At 37.2% G+C, this 17,611-nt stretch overlaps 1 protein-coding gene across 3 annotated transcripts in view; it reads right to left on the reverse strand.

The window, feature by feature from the left end:
• LOC120535158 (rab GTPase-activating protein 1) overlaps positions 1–17,611 on the reverse strand; it is a 243,125-nt gene that overhangs the window by 86,771 nt on the left and 138,743 nt on the right. For all 3 annotated transcript variants that reach the window (XM_039762787.1, XM_039762786.1, XM_039762788.1), the window contains one exon: positions 823–936. In XM_039762787.1, the coding sequence (XP_039618721.1) occupies positions 823–936 (114 nt within the window). The remainder of the gene's footprint in view (positions 1–822; positions 937–17,611) is intronic.

Here is a 17,611-nt window from a genome sequence, read left to right on the forward strand (position 1 = left end):
AATTTTTTAGAAAGGTTTTGTGTGATAAATCCCTTACAGAAAATTAACCAGTAAAGTTTACTATGTTTTCTTTGTTACATTTTTTCTATATCCTTATCTAAAATTTACACATAATCATGATTATTTGATTATGTTAAGAATTCCACTTTACTCTGCTTCTGTTGACATAAATATTCAATAAGGAACACTGGTTGTTACAGTTGCGCTTTCTCAGATTAAATTTGACATTCACAATGTGCTGGACAACTTTGCGAACTGTATTGGATTTTTCCAAGTGTTTAGGTAGGTGGCTCTCATTCCCCATGCTGACTAATGAAGTTAAACTATTCTTTTCCACATTCAACTGCTATGGGAGTAGATATTCTGAATGATGAGTCATTATAATAATGTCAGTCATCTTTTAACCCACTTAATTGTGAACAGGGTTGTAGGGGGTCTGCTGGAGCCTATCCCAGCCAGTACAGGGTGCAAGGCAGGAACAGACCCTGGAGAGGGATAAGGCACCAGTCCATCACAGATTTAACATACACAAACCACCCAACCACACACTAGGGCCAATTTAGGATCTCCAATTCACTTAACCTGCATGTGTTTGGACTACGGCAAGAAACCAACACAGATATGGGGAGAGCATGTAAACTTCATGCAGGGAGGACCTAGTACGTGAACCCTGGTCTCCCTACTGAAAGGCAAGCAGCACTACCACAGCAGCACTATATCATGCGCTGCCCTATTATAAAGAGGTAAAGAAAAAATGAATGATAATAAAACAAGAGTGGTTTTAAAAGAAGGCTAAAATAGTTTTCATATAAGAGATACAACCTTGCATATCTTGTAGAGAGAATCTTGTCCATCACCTCCAGTATCCTTAAAGTAATCATGAGCAGGAAATGTTCGATTGATATCCCTGGTAATAGCACTGTCTTGAGGAGACTCCTGCAATACAAAAACATTTTGGCAAAACAGATTAAACATACAGTACATTGCTAAAATTATAAAAATTATTGTCAATCAAATTCATATTTACTGTATGGGAGCATGTGAATAAACTATTCTTTACTACTGAGTGCAGTTTACTTCTAAGAGCATGGATTTTGCAAACATTTTTTTTAAGTAAAAGTGGTCACTTATGTTGTTGTTGACTGCATTTTAATTGCACTAATAAAAATTATCTAATTTATGATTTTTAATCTTATCCCGGGGGGATATTGGTTGGGGGGTGGAGTCTGGAGGATAAGTAAAGTAAATATGCTTTACTTTGGACTTCAGTCTTCTTTTAAAGTGCTACAAGTAAAAATGAAAAATTCAGTTAAGTGCTAGTAACATGTCTTCCTTAAAAATGTGAATCTAAAAATTAGCTATATTATTATAATACATTATATATTACATGAATTGTCCATAAACAATAAAATCTGTCTTTGTGTAAATCTAGGCTCAGTCTGTTTAATTTTAATTACAAAGTAAAATCATTTTAATTATAAAGTACAACTAAACAAATATTTGAATTAAATGTTAACAAATGAGATTTTTCCAAGCATGTTTTAATAATGAGTGGTCACAGCTGGCTTCCTGTGTCCACAGAGGATGATGCTGGACTAAAGATGGTACAAAGCTTGTTAAGAACAAACATAAATGGGCATAACAAAAAAGCTCTATTTTTATTGCATGAACTAAGAATTTACCAATGTTACCAATATTAACACTCTGGAAACAAAAGAATGTTTGTATATTTTAGTTTTCAAAGCCTATTTTCATTGCTGTCTTTCCTTGTATAACCAGAAATACTGGAATTAATACAAAGGTTTTTTTTTTAATTTGCAATTCAAAATTTATATTTATCAGTAATATTTTGGTTAAAGGGAAAAACAAATCAGGGAACTTACTAATGGCACTTCACTACTAAAAATAGTCTAGACAGAAACAGTCTTCCTTCAAATTTTAGTTACCTCCATCTATTTAGAGCAATGATTAGATACACTTATTTATACATAAAAATCAAAAATAAACACACAGAACAGTTATCTACAGGGAAGGCTTCAGATGACTTTATGATGTGTTGTCAAAGTACAAACCGGATTCCAAAAAAGTTGGGACACTAAACAAATTGTGAATAAAAACTGAATGCAATGATGTGGAGATGGCAAATGTCAATATTTTATTTGTAATAGAACGTAGATGACAGATTAAACGTTTAATCCGAGTAAATGTATCATTTTAAAGGAAAAATATGTTGATTCAAAATTTCACGGTGTCAACAAATCCCAAAAAAGTTGGGACAAGTAGCAATAAGAGGCTGGAAAAAGTAAATTTGAGCATAACGAAGCTGGAAGACCAATAAACACTAATTAGGTCAATTGGCAACATGATTGGGTATAAAAAGAGCTTCTCAGAGTGGCAGTGTCTCTCAGAAGCCAAGATGGGTAGAGGATCACCAATTCCCACAATGTTGTGCAGAAAGATAGTGGAGCAATATCAGAAAGGTGTTACCCAGCGAAAAATTGCAAAGACTTTGCATCTATCATCATCAACTGTGCATAACATCATCCGAAGATTCAGAGAATCTGGAACAATCTCTGTGCGTAAGGGTCAAGGCCGTAAAACCATACTGGATACCCGTGATCTCCAGGCCCTTAAACGACACTGCACCACAAACAAGAATGCTACTGTAAAGGAAATCACAGAATGGGCTCAGGAATACTTCCAGAAACCATTGTCAGTAAACACAATCCACCGTGCCATCCGCCGTTGCCAGCTGAAACTCTACAGTGCAAAGAAGAAGCCATTTCTAAGCAAGATCCACAAGCTCAGGCGTTGTCACTGGGCCAGGGATCATTTAAAATGGAGTGAGGCAAAATGGAAGACTGTTCTGTGGTCAGACGAGTCACGATTCGAAGTTCTTTTTGGAAATCTGGGATGCCATATCATCCGGACCAAAGAGGACAAGGACAACCCAAGTTGTTATCAATGCTCAGTTCAGAAGCCTGCATCTCTGATGGTATGGGGTTGCATGAGTGCGTGTGGCATGGGCAGCTTGCATGTCTGGAAAGGCACCATCAATGCAGAAAAATATATTCAGGTTCTAGAACAACATATGCTCCCATCCAGACGTCATCTCTTTCAGGGAAGACCCTGCATCTTTCAACAAGATAATGCCAGACCACATTCTGCATCAATCTAGGAGAAGGATCCGGGTACTGAAATGGCCAGTCTGCAGTCCAGATCTTTCACCTATAGAGAACATTTGGCGCATCATAAAGAGGAAGGTGCGACAAAGAAGGCCCAAGACGATTGAACAGTTAGAGGCCTGTATTAGACAAGAATGGGAGAGCATTCCTATTTCTAAACTTGAGAAACTGGTCTCCTCGGTCCCCAGACATCTGAGTGTTGTAAGAAGAAGGGGAGATGCCACACAGTGGTGAAAATGGCCTTGTCCCAACTTTTTTGGTATTTGTTGACACTATGAAATTCTGAATCAACATATTTTTCCCTTAAAATGATACATTTTCTCAGTTTAAACTTTTGTTCCGTGATTTATGTTCTATCTATACTAATAAAAGGCAAAGCCCTCACTCACTCACTCACTCACTCACTCATCACTAATTCTCCAACTTCCCGTGTAGGTAGAAGGCTGAAATTTGGTAGGCTCATTCCTTACAGCTTACTTACAAAAGTTGGGCAGGTTTCATTTTCGAAATTCTACGCCTAATGGTCATAACTGGAAGGTATTTTTCTCCATTAACTGTAATGGAGTTGAGCTGGAAGGGCGGAGTTTCGTGTGACATCATCACGCCTCCCACGTAATCACGTGAACTAATTGTCAACGCAGTACGTAGAAAACCAGGAAGACCTGCAAAAAGCGCTTAAGAAAACATGCATTATATAATTGAGAACAGCGAAAAACAATAAGAAGCGGCGAGTGACATATACTACCATATTCATGAGTGTTGCTGCTCGAAAGAAAGCAAGGTGTAAACCTAAACTTTAAACTAAGTTCATAGACAGGCTACCGCTGGCGTTTCACATGCCCACAGGTAATGCGGGATACAAGTTTAATGAGAGGACGCAGGATATAAACGAGAGTTTTGATCACTTTATAACTAAGTTAAAATTGTAGGTGAAGGGGTGTGCTTATGCAAATTCCGAGAGACTGTGTTTGTGGGGGATTGACAGTTAAGGCGGGTGGGGGAGTCACGTCATCATCTCCCCTCCCATTCTCTAATTTCGGTCTGAGCTGAGCTCCGCTGCTAATGCCGTCTTCCGAAGCAACTTTGTCAGACTGCCACCAAATACTCACAGAAAAATCCACAAGTTAATACACACGCTGTCTCTATAGAGTTTCTCCACACTGAATCCTCCAGGCACTACTTACAAAAGGTCACATTGACAATCGTGTTACGTTATTTTTAAAATCTTTCCTTTTCTTAGCACAAGCACAGCTGAGAAGCTTCGATGCATGTGCTCCATAACGCGTTAAAAATAATGCATTTAATCACACTTTGCATTACAAGCAAAGGGAGCTTTTGTCAATGCATGATTTCCTGGTACTGTACACGATTACATTGATCAGCGCATCCCGATTCATTTTATCCTCGCACCACCTTAGTTTGAGAAGAAGTCTGAAAAATATGAGGTTAACACAGAAAAACATCACCAATTCAAGCTTTATGAATAATCGATTCGCCATCAATAATTGTTTTGGTAAAGCCATCCTCCTTCCATTTTATAATTTTTCCGCCAATAGCCATGATTAAATGAACGGTAAATAAAGTAAGAGCAAAGCGAGGGTGACTTATTTAGGCAGGCATATATATGACAGCAACACTCATGACAATGTCAATCATGTTACGTTATTATTAAAATGTTTCCTTTTCTTTTTTATTACTTCTTTAACACACTACTTCTCCGCTGAGAGACGGGGATTTTGCTATATATATAATATATGAATGACCTCCAAAGAGCGCTGAGACTTTTGATATCATGAACGTGTCTGCAAAACTGGGGTCTCCTGCCCAGCAAAAGTCGAGCAGCCAGCGCCAGCATAGCTGTGCCGCCTTTGAGACGCTGACTGCGCTTCTGCTTTAAGTCAAAGTGAGCACTTTTAATTTTTTTCATCCTCCCCCTGCGCTATAGCCCAGACAAGTGCAAACACGGGACCCCTTTTCTACACCACGGCAAATAATATTAAGGCGATTCACACTTTCTTTTGCACGTATACGATTATGAGGTCCTCACCTGGATTATGAAAACACGCACACGAGTGGAGGACTGACAGTGCCATCACAGCCGATTAATGGCGGGACGTCTCACCAGTCTACACAAGGCGATCATAACGTCAGCGAACACATCTCTATACTATATAAAAGAAAAAGGCAACTTTCCTTTCTTTACACCTTTTTCCTTTTATCCCAAACCAAAGCCTTTCTCTCTTAACACTGCAGAGGACACAAAACTAATTTTCTTTAAATGCCGGTAAGGCACATTACCACAGGCACAAATTTGAACGTTCACATAGAAAATGTAATTTCTATACCACAGCCGTCGTGTAGCGCCTTTCAAAAGGGATCAACTACCGAGAGATGATCCATATACATTTTAGCTGCTGTTAGTTACTTACCTGTTGTGTTACACAGTCTTTAAAATGTAGTTTACCTGAAACCACTCCAGTAGTGCTCAATGTACCTGTACTTCTTAAAACGCTAATGTTTTACTGTTTAATAACTTATAGACTATATTTTATTATTTTTCCCTTGCACTCAGTGACCAAACCTATACACCTAGATAGGTATGTGTGTATATATATATATATATATATGTGTATATGTAGATATGTATATAGATATGTAGATATGAAGATATGTATGTGTATATATATGTATGTATGTGTGTGTGTGTGTGTGTGTGTGTGTTTGTGTGTGTATATATATATGACAGCAGCAATCCAAGCTGTGAGAAAACACTAAAAGGAGGCATGTCAGGCGTTGTGGTACATTTTCTGATGCAGCTAGACTAAAAAACTTTGTGACGCTGCCGCCAAATACACAAAACAATTACTTTGACAATCATGTTACATTATTTTTAAAATGTTTCCTTTTCTTTTCATAACTTCTTTAACACATGACATCGCTATAAGCGCGGTATTTTATATATATATATATTTTATATATATATATATATATATATATATATATATATATATATATCACAGCAACACTCATAACAGTGACAAAACAATTACATTGACAATCATTTCACGTTATTTTCAAAATGTTTCCTTTTCTTTCTCTTTCCTTCTTTAACACTACTTCTCCACTGCCAAGCGGTATATATATATATATATATATATATATATATATATATATATATATATATATATAGATAGATAGATAGATAGAGATATATATATATAGATAGATATGAAAACAACATATATATATATATATAGATAGATAGATAGAGATATATATATATAGATAGATATAAAAGACTTCTATACTTAGTGGAAAACACCACATATTCCATTCACACGCGACTGCTCCCCTATGAAGCCTTTTCAACTGCCACAAACTCGTCAGAATACACCCAAATTCCACGAACAGGCACTACTTACAAAAGGTCACATTGACAATCGTGTTACGTTATTTTTAAAATCTTTCCTTTTCTTAGCACAAGCACAGCTGAGAAGCTTGATGCATGTGCTCCATAGCGCAAAAAATAATGCATTTAATCACACTTTGCATTACAAGCAAAGGGAGCTTTTGTCAATGCATGATTTCCTGGTACTGTACGATTACATTGATCAAGCGCATCCCGATTCATTTTACCCTCGCACCACCTTAGTTTGAGAAGAAGTCTGAAAAAATATGAGGTTAACACAGAAAAACATCACCAATTCAAGCTTTATGAATAATCGATTAAGCCATCAATAATTGTTTTGGTAAAGCCATCCTCCTTCCATTTTATAATTTTTCCGCCAATAGCCATGATTAAATGAGCGGTAAATAAAGTAAGAGCAAAGCGAGGGTGACTTATTTAGGCAGGCATATATATGACAGCAACACTCATGACAATGTCAATCATGTTACGTTATTATTAAAATGTTTCCTTTTCTTTTCATTACTTCTTTAACACACTACTTCTCCGGCTAGAGCGGGATTTTGCTATATATATAATATATGAATGACCTCCAAAGGCTGAGACTTTTGATATCATGAGCGTGTCTGCAAAAACTGGGTCTCCTGCCCAGCAAAAGTCGAGCAGCCAGCGCGCGCATAGCTGTGCCGGCCTTTGAGGCGCTGACTGCGCTTCTGCCTTAAGTCAAAGTGAGCACTTTTAATTTTTTCATCCTCCCCTGCGCTATAGCCCAGACAAGTGCAAACACGGGACCCCTTTTCTACACCGCGGCAAAATAATATTAAGGCGATTCACACTTTCTTTTGCACGTATCACGATTATGAGGTCCTCACCTCGGATTATGAAACACGCACACGAGTGGAGGACTGACAGTGCCATCACAGCCGATTAATGGCGGGGCGTCTCACCAGTCTACACAAGGCGATCATAACGTCAGCGAACACATCTCTCTATACTATATAAAAGAAAAAGGCAACTTTCCTTTCTTTACACCTTTTTTCCTTTTATCCCAAACCAAAGCCTTTCTCTCTTAACACTGCAGAGGACACAAAACTAATTTTCTTTAAATGCCGGTAAGGCACATTACCAGAGGCACAAATTTGAGCGTTCACATAGAAAATGTAATTTCTATACCACAGCCGTCGTGTAGCGCCTTTCAAAAGGGATCTACTACCGAGAGATGATCCATATACATTTTAGCTGCTGTTAGTTACTTACCTGTTGTGTTACACAGTCTTTAAAATGTAGTTTACCTGAAACCACTCCAGTAGTGCTCAATGTACCTGTACTTCTTAAAACGTTAATGTTTTACTGTTTAATAACTTATAGACTATATTTTATTATTTTTCCCTTGCACTCAGTGACCAAAGCTATACACCTAGATAGGTATGTGTGTATATATATATATATATGTGTATATGTAGATATGTATATAGATATGTAGATATGAAGATATGTATGTGTATATATATGTATGTATGTGTGTGTGTGTGTGTGTGTGTGTGTGTTGTGTGTGTATATATATATGACAGCAGCAATCCAAGCTGTGAGAAAACACTAAAAAGGAGGCATGTCAGGCGTTGTGGTACATTTTCTGATGCAGCTAGATCAGAAAAACTTTGTGACGCTGCAAAATACACAAAACAATTACTTTGACAATCATGTTACATTATTTTTAAAATGTTTCCTTTTCTTTTCATAACTTCTTTAACACATGACATCGCTATATATATATGGTATTTTGCTATATATATATATATATATATATATATATATATATATATCACAGCAACACTCATAACAGTGACAAAACAATTACATTGACAATCATTTCCGTTATTTTCAAAATGTTTCCTTTTCTTTCTCTTTCCTTCTTTAACACACTACTTCTCGCTGCCAAGTATATATATATATATATATATATATATATATATATATATATATATATATATAGATAGATAGATAGATAGATAGATAGAGATATATATATAGATAGATATGAAAACAACATATATATATAGATAGATAGATAGATAGAGATATATATATAGATAGATATGAAAACAACATATACTGTATGTAATTGATGACCAAGTTTGCACATTTTAGGAGGAATGTTGGTCCACTCTCTTTGCAGATCATCTCTAAATCCCTAAGGCTCTTGAGGCTGTCTCTGTGCTACTCTGAGCTTGAGCTCCTCCATAGGTTTTCTATTGGATTAAGGTCCGAGACTGACTAGGCCACCCATGACCTTAATGTGCTTCTTCTTGAGCCACTCCTTTGTTGCCTTTTGTTGTATGTTTTGGGTCATTGTCGTGCTGGAACACCCATCCACGACCCATTTTCAGTTTCCTGGCAGAGGGAAGGAGATTGTCGCTTCAGGATTTCACGATACATGGCTCCGTCCATTTTCCCAAATGCACGCATTAAGTTGTCCTGTGCCCTTAGCAGAAAAACACCCCCAAAGCAAAATGTTTCCACCCCCATGCTTGACGGTGGGACGGTGTTTTGGGGTCATAGCAACATTTTTCTTCCTCCAAACACAGCGAGTTGAGTTAATGCCAAAGAGCTCTATTTTGGTCTCATCAGACCACAGCACCTTCTCCCAGTCACTCTCTGAATCATTCAGGTGTTCATTGGCAAACTTCAGGCGGGCCTGCACATGTGCCTTCTTGAGCAGGGGGGACCTTGTGCGAGCCCTGCAGGATTTTAATCCATTGCGGTGTAATGTGTTTCCAATGGTTTTCTTGGTGACTGTGGTCCCTGCTAATTTGAGGTCATTAACTAACTCCTCCCGTGTAGTTCTAGGATTCTTTTTCACCTTTCTCAGAACCATTGACACCCCACGAGGTGAGATCTTGCGCGGAGCCCCAGAGCGAGGTCGATTGATGGTCATTTTGTGCTCCTTCCATTTTCTAACAATCGCACAACAGCTGTCACCTTCTCTCCCAGCTTCTGCTAATGGTTTTGTAGCCCATTCCAGCCTTGTGTAGGTCTACAATTTTGTCTCTGACATCCTTGGACAGCTCTTTGGTCTTTCCCATGTTGTAGAGTGTGGAGTCCGCTTGATTGATTGATTCTGTGGACAGGTGTCTTTTATACAGGTGACTAGTTAAGACAGGTGTCCTTAATGAGGGTGACTAATTGAGTAGATATATAGATATATATATATATATATATATATATATATATATATATATATATATATATATATATAGATATTGATAGATAGATAGATAGATATGAGAACAACACTCATATCAATGACAAAACAATTACATTAACAATCAAGTTACGTTGTTTTTCAAATTTTTCCTTTTCTTTTTCGTACCTTCTTTAACACACTACTTCTCCGCTGCGAAGCGCGGGTATTCTGCTAGTTCTGAATAAAATATTAGAAGTTGGCACCTCCACATCATTGCATTCAGTTTTTATTCACGATTTGTATAGTGTCCCAACTTTTTTGGAATCCGGCTTCTAATCAAATCAAATGCTGGCATAATTAAAATGGACCACTAAAATGGTGCACAGTCTTATCACTTTCCAAACAATATTGTGTTGAAAATACGTAATATCTGTGCCCACAGCACCAAGAAATACTCGTCAGAGTCTGAAGATGAATTTGGCCATGTCTTCCAAACTCCTCAGAATCAATTACTATATCAAAAAGTGACAAATATATCTACTCCAAAATAATTACTCACTGCAAACAAAGTACGAGTTTGATGATTAAACAATTCCATTTCAACAAAAAGCAATTTGACAACAAACTGCTTCAATACCTCCAGAAAACCGCATGCAAATGTCATCAGTGGCACTCATTATTCATATCAATGAGAGTGGTTTACATTAAGCACAATGCTCCCCTTCACCCCAAACCCCAGAGAAGTGATTTCTTCATTGGAGGACTAAATTTATACCAGAAAATTGTAAACATATACACAACCCACATAAGCCTCCTCTGGCATTTGACATAAAACCTAAAGGATGGGATGCAAAAAACATACCAAAAATATAAGTATATGACATGAAATTTAACTGTATGCCAATTCCCTTAACTCTTAGCTGATGTTGCCCTTTTGTAACTACAGTATACTGTATGCACGGTAGAAGGTACAGTTGAAGTGAGAAGTTTACATACACTTAGATAATTTCGTTAAAACTCATTTAATAACCCCTCCACAGATTTTATACTAACAAACTATTAATTTCGCATATCGTTTAACACATATACTTTGTGCAGAGCAAAAGTAATTTTTTCCAATAATGTTTGCAGACAGAGTATTTCACTTTTTATTGACCACATCACAATTCCAGTGGGTCACAAGTTTAAAAACATTTTGTTAATATTTATTAGCATTGCCTTGAAGTTGCTTAACTTGAGCTGAACGTTTTGAGTAGCCTTCCACAAGCTTCTTACAATAAGTTGCTAGAATTTTGGCCCATTTCTCCAGACAGTAGTAGTGTAACTGGGAAAGGTTTCTAGACCTCCTTGCTCACACATGCTTTTCAGTTTAAATCTTCAATCGGATTGAGAAAAGGGCTTTGTGATGGCCACTCCAATACCTTAACCTTGTTGTCCTTATGCTATTTTGCCACAACTCTGGAGATATGCTTAAGGTCACTGACCATTTAGAAGACCCATCAGCGACTGAGCTTCAGCTTCCTTGCTGAGCTCTTGAGATGTTGCTGCAGTATATCTCTATAATTTTCCTTCCTCAAGATGCCATGTATTACGTGAAGTACACACGTCTCTTCTGCAGCAAAGCACACCCACAACTTGATGATGCCTCTCCCATACTTGATGGTTGGGATGGTGTTTTTTGGCTTGCAAGCCTTACCCCCTTTCCTCCAAACTTAACGATGGTCATTATGGCCAAACAGTTTGATCTTGGATTTATCAGACCAGAGGACATTTCTCCAGGAGGTAAGATCTTTGTCCCCTTGTGCCACTGCAAACTGCAGTCTTGCTTTTTTATGGCAGCTTTGGAGCAGTGGCTTCTTCCTTGCTAAGCAGCCTTTGAGGTTACAGCGGCATAGGACTCGTTTTACTGTGGATATAGATACTTATCTATCTGTTTTCTCAGGCATTTACAAAAGGTGATTTACCATTGTTCTGGGATATTACACTTTTTGTGCCAAAGTATGTTTTTCTTTAGGAGACCGAATGTGTCTTCTTCCTGAGTGGTATGATGGATGCGTGGTTTATTGCTTGCATATTATTGTTTATACAGATGAACTTGGAACCTTCAGGAGTTTGGAAATTGTTCCAAGGATGAACCAGATTTGTAGAGATCCACAATTATTTTCTGAGGTCTTAGCTGAATTCTTTTGATTTTCCAATTCAGTTAATTTGACGGTAGAGCTTAACATACTAGGCTAATTTGCTATCAGAAGCTAACTGTCTAATTGCTTAAAGGCTTGATATTTTTCCTGGAATATTACAAGCTGTTTAAAAGCAAAGTTAACAAAGTGTATGCAAACTTGTGACCCACTGGAATTGTGTGATAGATATTTAAATAATACACACAGGGAGGAAAAAAAAGGTATCTTTTAATATCATCCTTGTCTAAACTTTGTATTGTTAATATTGAAGATTTTTTGCATCAGTATTGTTTTTATTGGTGCCATTTTTATAAACAGTATTACCTCTCTGCTTTATTATACTTGTTTTCAACCGATTCACAAGGAAATGTCAAGTGAAAGCCAGAGCCTACATAATGCCCAAAGACTAAACAAGAGCATTAGCTAGATTTAACAGAAAAAAAACAAGCAGTGCAGTGTTGCTTCTGTGTGTGTATATATATTTATATATATATATATATATATATATATATATATATAAATGTCATGTTATATTATATATATATTTATATATATATATAAATGTCGAATGTTCCAGCATCACGTCCGAATGGCTAGAGTGATTTCCATTAAATTTGGTGCATGTTTCTCAATGGTCAACTAAAAATACTGTAAGGTGAAATCATCCCTAACCCACCCCCTTCTGGGTAGGGTGGGGGTAATCTTACAGTCTTGTTTGCATGTTATCATTCAGTTGACACTCGGAACGACCACCAGAGGGCGAACTGGAGGTGACTGCCAGCATTCTTTATGTTTGAGCCCCGTCACGCCCACCTGTTGCTTTTGAAATTAAATAGAGTTCTACGTGTGCAAGTGTATCTGGCCGGCCTGGAAGTGAGATGTAGAGTCGGGGTGAGTACTCCAGCTACGAGGATACACAAGCAAGGCCAGCACACTGGCAAAAGGAAACCTCCTAAGAAAGACAGTCTCTTAGCTGCTAATGCATAAACGATGCGAGCACGTCGGCAACACGAATCCTCATAGCAGAGGGATCGGCTTACACAATTAGCATATAGCAGGCGACTGCCAGCATTCTTTATATTTAAGCAGCATCAGGCCCCTGTTGCTTTTCAAATTAAATAGAGTTGGCCAGTTCTGAACGTCAACTGGATGATAACATACGTAACAAGACCGCAAGACAAGGACACTAGTGACACTTTATTGTTTGTTAATTTCTTTTTATTTTTAAAGATGAGCTTTTTTTTATTATGTTTTTCTCAAATAATTAAAAAAAAAAAAACCACTTTATTTTCCTCCTGGGCAATGCTGGGTATTTTAGCTAGCATACTATAGATGAGTAACCTTTAAATGTCCTACCATATGCAGATATACATTTTTTTAATGAACCACTAACAAAATGTGTTCAATTTTACCTTTCTCTATACAGTGCGTGCAGTTAACATCACACCCCCAGCATGCCTCAGTTCCATTCTATTTTTGTACCCTGCTGTGAGAAACAGTCCACAGGGCTACTTCTCAAGCAAAGGGGCACCAAAAGCTAAAGGAAATTCTTTAATGTGCACACCCTTGGCAGAATTATGTATGAAAAAAATAATGGCAGGAAGAAAGAGAGTAATAAACAAAAGAAAATTCAGTGGCGAGTAGCCATGAGAAATAAATTTTCAATTGGACTTTATAACTCCCACTGCAAGTTTTTGTCTGTTTTATGAAAAAGTAGATGAAGGAATGAGGGTCATTTCTCAAGACCCAAATAATAAGCTTTGTTTGTTTTTCTTATTGTGTGCCCAGCATCATGACTCTATAAATGTCAAACTTTATTTCTTCTATCACCATCATAGCCTTTCTTTATTGCTCCAAACTGAATAAGAAACTGTATCATAAAATGTATTTGTTTAAGTTTCTCCACATTTTCAAAGTGAATTTGACTAATATCTTAATTTGTACTTTATATTAGCAAATAGAAGAGCCTGATGTGGAACAATGGCAACAAAGTTTTGCAAAAGTGTCTACAGTAATAAGTAGATGTAGCTAAAACCTTGCTTGTTATAAAACAAAACACACAAGACAAAAAATAAATTGTATACAGAATTTAAGGATAGCCTGTCGTATGTCTTTTTGTGCACTGCTTAGTCTATGTTTCAAATACTGCATGTTATAGGGTGTTTTGTTTGACAATGCAAAATTAACAGATTTTTAATATGTGAAAATGAAGCACTAACCTTTGCACCTCTGTGCTTCCCTTTTTTCTCCTTAAACTTAAATTGCTTAGCAATAAAAAGCAAAATGTGCCTGAAGTTTTAACAATGTTAGTCAAACCCAAAATAATGTATTCTAATAGGACATAAGATAGAATAGCCAATGCATTGTATTTGTTTTTTTTTTTTTTTTAAGAAGGGAATACAAGAGGACAATATAAAATGAAACACAAACATGAATATCTACAATCTCTAAAATGCAAAAATTATTTAATTTCATAAAAGAAAACTTTGAATAGATGTAACAAATTCGAAAAGAAATAAACAGGGCTTACTTAATGTAACAGATGGTGAGGTGGCTAAGAAGCAATGGGTTTGATCTAAAAGTATACATTGTATAACAGGACAATTTCATACAGAAAATTAGAATTAACAGGAAATCTAACTAATCTCAAAGGATTATTAACAGAATTAAAAGGAAATTGCTAAAGAAAAAGAACCTAGACAAATACAAGACCTTAAAAAGGAAGAAAGGGAAATTAAGTAATGTCAAAAGGCTGCTGGAGATGAATGCTGGAAACAGATTAGCCAGTGACTAAGTAAAGTGTATTACAAAGGAAGAAATAAAATATGCAAAAAATTAAATCACAAATATTCAGTATGTTTTTCAGTTATCACCTCTTAGGAGGACATTACCTTGTCGGAACTTACATATAACATCACAATGCCCAGATCATTGGTATTTCTTTAAACGTAATGTACTCCTAGGACTAAATATGCCAAAAATGCAAGTGACAAAGTAAAACTGCCTGACCTTGTTAACATGTAGCCAAGAGTTTTCAAATAATTAGCAGTTTTATACACAAACTATTAGTATGTCATTATTAACAACTCACCTACTTATTCAGAGGAGGATTTCAAAGAAACTGGATCATGCACACTGGCCAATTCATCACAACCAATTCACCAGACATGCATGTTTTTGGACTGTGGGAAGAAACCCACAGTTATGAAGTGGGAATAAAAAGCCCCATTTGTATTAAAGCTTAATATGTATCACAAGTACATTAATGAAAGCAATTCTAGAAGTGAAACAGGCTTGCTGATAAACAGCTAACATGAGTTTTGGAGAAATAACTAATCTAGTTAATATGCTCGATTTGTTCAAGGATGTCTCAAATATTAATTGATAAAAGTACAACATTATCATGGCATGTTTGACAAGACAGGGGATGGAAGGCTGATCAATATCCTACAAGGTGCACAGATTAAGAGAAAAGTGTGTAGCTAGGTACCAAACTGGGCAAATTACAGAAAATGAGTTACTATATAAGAAATGTATTAAAAATAGGTAGAGGTCAAAGTGAGGAAAAAACTTAAATCAGTATTGAGGGTGCCTTTTTTTAATTTACATAAATGCTTTAGATACATAAATAGATATATGTCTAGTGTAATAGACTGAAGACACAAGAAACCCATGAAGACTAATGAGCAGAAATGTACTTCTTCAAATGCATCCTTCTTCTTTCGGCTGCTCCCGTTAAAGGTTGCCACAACGGATCATCTTCATCTTTCTTTCTGTCCTCTGTATCCTGTTCTGTTACACCCATCACCTGCATGTCCTCTCTTACCACATCCATAAAACTTCACTTAGGCCTTCCTCTTTTTCTCTTGCCTGGCAGCTCTATCCTTAGCATCCTTCTCCCAATATACTCAGCATCTCTCCTCTACACATATCCAAACCAGCACAATCTTGCCTCTCTGACTTTGTCTCCCAACTGTCCAAATGTACTCATTTCTAATCCAATCCATCCTTGTCACACCCAATGCAAATCTTAGCATCTTTACCTCTGCCACCTCCAGCTCCGTCTCCTGCTTTCTGGTCAGTGCCACCGTCTCCAACCCATATTACATAGCTGGTCTCACTACCATCCTGTAGACCTTCCCTTTCACTCTTGCTGACATCCGTCTGTCACAAATCACTCCTGCCATTCTTCTCTATCAATTCCACCCTTCCTGCACTCTCTATTTCACCTCTCTTCCACAATCACCATTACTCTGTACTGTTGATCCCACATATTTAAACTCATCCACCTTCGCCAACTCTACTCCTTGCATCCTCACCATTCCACTGATCTCCCTCTCATTTACACACATGTATTCTGTCTTATTCCTACTGACCTTCATTCCTCTTCTCTCTAAAGCAAATCTCTTCCTTTCCAGGGTCTCCTCAACCTTCTCCCTTACTATCACTACAGATCACAATGTCATCAGCAAACATCATTGTCCACAGGGACTACTGTCTAATCTCGTCTTTCAACCTGTCCATCACCATTGCAAATAAAAAAGGGCTGAGAGCCAATCCCTGATGTAATCCCACTTCCACCTTGAATCCATCCATCACTCCAACCGCAGACCTCACCACTGTCACACCTCGTACATATCCTGTACAACTCTTACATACTTCTCTGCCATTCCCGACTTCCTCATACAATACCACAACTCCTCGTGAGGCACCCTGTCATATGCTTTCTCCAGATCCACAAAGACACAATGCAACGCCTTCCAGCCTTCTCTATACTTCTCCATCAACACCTTCAGAGCAAACATCGCATCTGTGGTGCTCTTTCTTGGCATGAAACCATACTGCTGCTCACTAATCATCACCTCACTTCTTAACCTTGCTTCCACTACTCTTTACCATAACTTCATGCTGTGGCTCATCAATTTTATCCCCCTGTAGTTACTACAGTCCTATAACATCCCCCTTATTCTTAAATATCGGCACCTGACTTCTTCTCCACTCCTCAGGCATCCTCTCACTTTCCAAAATTCCATTAAACAATCTGGTTAAAAACTCCACTGCCATCGCTCCTAATTTTTTTCCAGTGGGGGGAGTAGGGAGGGGGGGATAATCATGCTTGGGCATGGTATGGAACAAACGTGTCTAGTATAAGTACACCTTAAAAAATATCTGAAAATATATGAACATCTGATCAATGATAATTTTGAAACAAGATACCTTTCAATTAGCAAGCAAGTACCACTGTCTGCAACATGTGATGCACTGATTATGCTATTTTGTCTGCCTTCATCTACAAACTGCAGTACATAGTCTGGCTTTTATTTTTGTTTTCATAGGAAAATGATGTTAAATTAGAATGCTTGACAAGTGAGTAACAGCTAGTATCTTCTGCTGTATTGTGTGGAAGACGAATGCCCGAAGTGTGTGAGCCTCAGTTATTTACAGTCTTTGTTGCTGTCTAAAGAAAAAAAAAAACAAACAATCCACCAGACAACTTTTGTTGATATTTAAATAGTTTTTGCTTCTACACCTAGATATCGACTTTTGATGATATTAACCAAAGAGTTTATCTAAGATCACTAGGTTTTCATTTTCTCTTTCACAAACATATGAATTATATTTCCCCTGTTTAAATCTTGTTCAAAGAAATGCTAAA

Source organism: Polypterus senegalus, chromosome 9, assembly GCF_016835505.1.
Source record: "Polypterus senegalus isolate Bchr_013 chromosome 9, ASM1683550v1, whole genome shotgun sequence".
Taxonomy (NCBI): Eukaryota; Metazoa; Chordata; class Cladistia; order Polypteriformes; family Polypteridae; genus Polypterus; species Polypterus senegalus.